The sequence below is a fragment of the Cryptotermes secundus genome, unplaced genomic scaffold (genome assembly GCF_002891405.2).
Source record: "Cryptotermes secundus unplaced genomic scaffold, Csec_1.0 scaffold2210, whole genome shotgun sequence".
NCBI lineage: Eukaryota > Metazoa > Arthropoda > Insecta > Blattodea > Kalotermitidae > Cryptotermes > Cryptotermes secundus.
In genome coordinates, this window is record NW_019735601.1 from 40,145 (window position 1) to 44,826 (window position 4,682).

The following is a 4,682-nucleotide window of genomic DNA, read 5'->3' on the forward strand; positions in this document are numbered from 1 at the left end:
AACTACGCTACCACGTGCCCCTATAATTACTTGTGGAAACAAACATTAAGAGTCCAATAAATCTAGTTATTAAACTGAACTCCTTGTCTAGCCACTAAATACGCGACAACATTTGGAGGTCCCAGGTTCAAATATCAGCCCAGAAATCAGCTAACCTAACTGATGATTTTGTGGCCTTCTTCCAGGCAAATACCAGGAGAGTGCCTCAAATTATGTCATGCTCACTCCCTTACACATCCTTTCCAACTCGCTATTTAGCGATCTTCTACAATTCAACACTACATGGTCTGACCTACTAAACGCATCACTAAAAAAACCAAGCAAAGACAAATAAGAACAGGTAAGTTGGTTGGTATCCAATGGCTGCATTTGGGATCATTTAACCCATTTTCCTTCTTGCTTCCCAATAGACAGCACTCAAGTGCTTGCTTTGTTGCATCTCCTTGTTCAGATTAGGGCACTGAAGGAGGTGTTCTTTTCCCACAGATGATCCTGGCAAGTTGCACAGTGTACATTCTTCTGTGTTATATATTCCTATCTTATAAAGATGCGCTGCAAGGCATTCATGTCCCGTATTCAATCGAAAATTTACAACAGCTTCTTTTCTGGGTTTCTTGCTGTTAATTTCCCAAAGTTTTCCTATTTCTGACCATTTCTTGTTGTATGGTTCTTTGTTGATGGTATGGAATATTTCTTTACTTGTTTTAGTTTTGATTTTGTTAGCTAGCGTGTGGGCACTTTCAACTTACCTAGAAGAATAGGTAAGTTGAAAGTTTCATTCTTTAAATCTGTGATTTTCATTACATAATTGATGGGCAGATAGCTGTGTATTATCACTGTAGATGAGTACAGTCCACATCAATCATCACATGACAAACACACATACTTACATTCACCTTGCCCAAAGTAACATGGGATTTCCCATACATAGTTGCACTGAGATCTGTTGCAGAAGAGCCAGTTGTTCCAGCATTTGCACCTACTCCAGCCTTGCTCTGAGACTGGCTGCTTGACACATAGCCAGTTTTCCCATAGTCTTGATTCTGCGCAAGACCATCATAACCTGAACCATACCCAGACCCATAGCTTCCAGGCTTTGGATACTGTGTAGTGCTTGCGCTGCCGTGAGCATTCGTGGCTGGAGGCATCTGGAAATCAGAGAGAAATACATTCTTACAATTCTTTCACAGGAAGCAGCTTTCCAGGCCACATTTCTTCTTCTGTTAATACTCAATGTTGGCATTAGTTTCCTGCTTATTAACATGCCAGTTCTCTTACTATATTGACAATATTCTGAATAGTGGTTCTGTGCGGAACTCAAAGTTCCAGGTAACATTCTTCTTAATTTCCTTTACACTTTAAGGCACAAGAGATCACTGTGGTCGCAGTGCAGGGGCCAAGAAGGCCCACCCCTTATACATACATTCACATCTTTACACTTTGCATTAGTTTCAGATAAGAACATCCAATGCTCATAATGAAGTATTTTTACATCAAATTACTTTTTTCTTAAACTCTTTGGTATCAATTCACTTACTGTTATGGAAGAGGCATGAATCAGCACTGAAAAAAGAGCATGTAGTACACAGTGAAACCCCTGCTTTGGGCTTCTTTGTGGAGTGATGTGCTTGAACACTAAACTAAGAAAAACTGTCAACGGAGGAAATTTATCACCAAGATTACTGACTTGGGCGCAATGAAAATAAACATTAAAAAAGGAAAAATTTTATATCAAGAATCATGAAATATGGATTCCACTACATACAGTGTTCATTATAGATCAAGTCTGGACCAATGTGCAAAGAGGCTACACAATCTGAAATAATATGTGATCTTGTATCATGTAAACATGACAGTGTCCGTGAGATTGAGGTTATGGGGGAAACATGGTGGGATACACAGTTGACTGATCTTTCCTTTTATGCACTGTACGTGTTTATCTTCACTGCAACAGGCAGGAATGTAAATTTATCGGCCACAAAACATGTTACCAGTCATGATGTTGTGACAGCTCTTAGGCTGAGTGAGCCAGAAGTTAAACAAATGGGGCAGTAAATTCCATATAAAAATATGGTAAGGTAATGTAAGGTAAGATCAAGTCAAATTATAATTTTACCGGATAAATAGCAGGCGTTCCATACTGAAAGCTGCCTGGCATCATTCCTCCTCCATAGAAGTATGCATAACCTGGAGGCAATGCTGTAGGATTCAACATGGGCTGCTGGTGTGCCTGCGTGGCACTCTGTAAATGACAAAACTACATGAAGAAATACTAGATAAAAATGCTGTATAAGTGGAAAACATCATGCTAATAGTAAGGATGATATATTTACTATGATATTTAAATAATTAGTATCTAGTAAGGCTATGAAAACAATGATCCAAGTAAAATTCTGCAATTTACAAAGTAAAAATAGCACAATCAAGTTAAAAAACAATTTTTTTTATTGCTAGTGGGGTGGGACTAAGTCCCTTGTACTGTGGCCACTTCTGGCCTATTGTACCAGCCCCAGATGATAGGTGGGGATGATTGTGGAGCAATTGGTGGAATGAAGATTGGCAGGGGAAACTGAAATACTTGGAGAAAACCTGCCCCAGTGCCACTTTGTCCACCACAAATCCCACTTGACCAGACCCGGGATCAAACCTGGGCCGCCATGGTGGGAAGCCAGCGACTAACCGCTTGAGCTATGGCATGGCCCTAAAAGACAACTGAAATGGCAATATTATGATGGGTAAGAGTGGATTACATTTATATTCACTGGGATTTAGTGGGCAACAGTCACTACTGGCAGATTTAATTCTTAAATTAATATGCTGTACTGTGAATATTTCAGTAATTTCAATAAGCCACGACAGACTCAGCTTTCGATACGGTGAAAGTAAAACTTGTTATTATATGACATAATTGTATGAGATTTTATTGTACACTACTGCTATGATGGATGGGTTCCTGAAACTAATCTGTGAGTGAGGGGCATTCTACTTCCATATTATAAGAGCATTAAAGATTAAGTTGTGAATATCATAAGTGTTTTTTTCTGGGGGGGTGGGGGGCAAAATATCTGTTAACTCTTTCAGGGAGTACCAACAAGAAGAAAAACTTCAAGAACCACTGTTACAGTGTACAATTCCCACCTGCTGTGAAAGAGTAGAAGGAACTGGAGAGGCATTGTTGTCTGCCCTCGTAAAACGGCCATCAGACATGGAATATGCTACACTAGCCAAGCCTCCTTCTCTCCCTGTAGCTAAGCTTGTTGGAGCCTGGAAACCCATATCATAATACCCTGGTGCCTGCAACAAGAAAGTATGTTTCAGTATATGGGATCACACAAATGAAACGAGGCTGATGGAGGCTTCTGCATAATACATACGACTCAATAAATGTACTGTGTAAAGAAATACAAAAAAAAAGTAAAGCTATCTCTGTAACAGGCTGTGAAGTCACATAGGGTTGTGAGATGTCAAGGGTCCCACATTATCTAGACAATCGGCTCAAAGAGGATGGTAAGGTTATCTGCCTTATGCACCGGCTGCACTTTACTCCCCATGAAAATTATTTAATTAATTCCTGGTACTCATTTCTGTGTAAAGAAATATACCATTATAAAATTCAGCTGAGTGTGGTCCCCTTCACAGTACTCACTTTCAGGCTTTATGAACATATTTTAACAACTATTTCATTCCAGGAAACAATGCTGAAAATCATTTTCTAAAATTTTTTTTCAGTAATGTTGTAAAACTGACCTAACTGTCTTCATTTCAAGCAGATGGCTGAGCTCACAGGTGGCAGACTTGTTTGACGCAGGTACACAAAAACTAATTCCCCAATACGATAACTACCTCAATTCCAGCAATGACTATGGTTTGGAAGTTCTTTTGTACATAATAACTTTTTTCTCATTTCTTGTTTTCTTAACAGCTCACTGGAGGTTACTTTCTGAATAGCCCTCATATATATATATATATATATATATAACCTCCACAGTCAATAAGTTCGTGGAATGGCCGCAAAGCATCGTATGGGAATTTACTGCCAATATGTTTCAACAATGGTTTCGACAGCTATATCAAGGTTGGCAGACTTGCATAGGGACCAACAGCAACGATTCTGAGGGTCGATGTGGATCTGCGTAAATGTATGTGAATACCTTGTAATATGAAATGATAAAACCACATTCCACGAACTTAATGACTCTACCACATATATATATATTATAAATATTTGTCATTAAACACTTAGTACATTCCATATGCATCTACTGAACCAGATGACAATGACAATTTACCCAACTACATACCTATGCATAAATATCCTTCACTGCTGACATATCTACATTGGGTTACGCAATACAGAATCAAGTTTAGTGTTAGGTCAGGTATATGGGAAAGTTTAGGTTATGTTACCAGTACCACCTTTCCTGTTAATATTAGGTTGTTACAGTTACTGTTGCCATTATTTCAAGACAAAATCAATGTAGATTTGGTACCAGAGGTTCAGCCATCAGAGCTTCCATTTTCTTTTCTGCCTGTACAGTGAAGTCAGCAAACAGAGTACGCATAACAAACTCTCCAGGTCTGATATCCATGTCTATGTGGATACAGGCTGGATATGGGTACCGTTCTTTGTGAGCACCCCAAGGTAACACTGTGCCAGTTGCACTCCCAGACTTCACGCTGTC

General features: G+C 39.2%; 1 protein-coding gene across 8 annotated transcripts in view; it reads right to left on the reverse strand.

Moving 5' to 3' along the window:
- Positions 1 to 4,682, reverse strand: part of LOC111869718 (protein lingerer) — a 54,327-nt gene that overhangs the window by 9,927 nt on the left and 39,718 nt on the right. For all 8 annotated transcript variants that reach the window (XR_002843709.2, XM_023861444.2, XM_023861438.2 and 5 more), the window contains exons 14-16: positions 3,139 to 3,294; positions 2,117 to 2,242; positions 891 to 1,148 (exon numbers count right to left, since the gene is read on the reverse strand). Coding sequence is in view for 7 of the 8 variants with exons in the window: in XM_023861444.2 (XP_023717212.1) it covers positions 891 to 1,148; positions 2,117 to 2,242; positions 3,139 to 3,294 (540 nt within the window). In the remaining variant the exon portion in view is untranslated. The remainder of the gene's footprint in view (positions 1 to 890; positions 1,149 to 2,116; positions 2,243 to 3,138; positions 3,295 to 4,682) is intronic.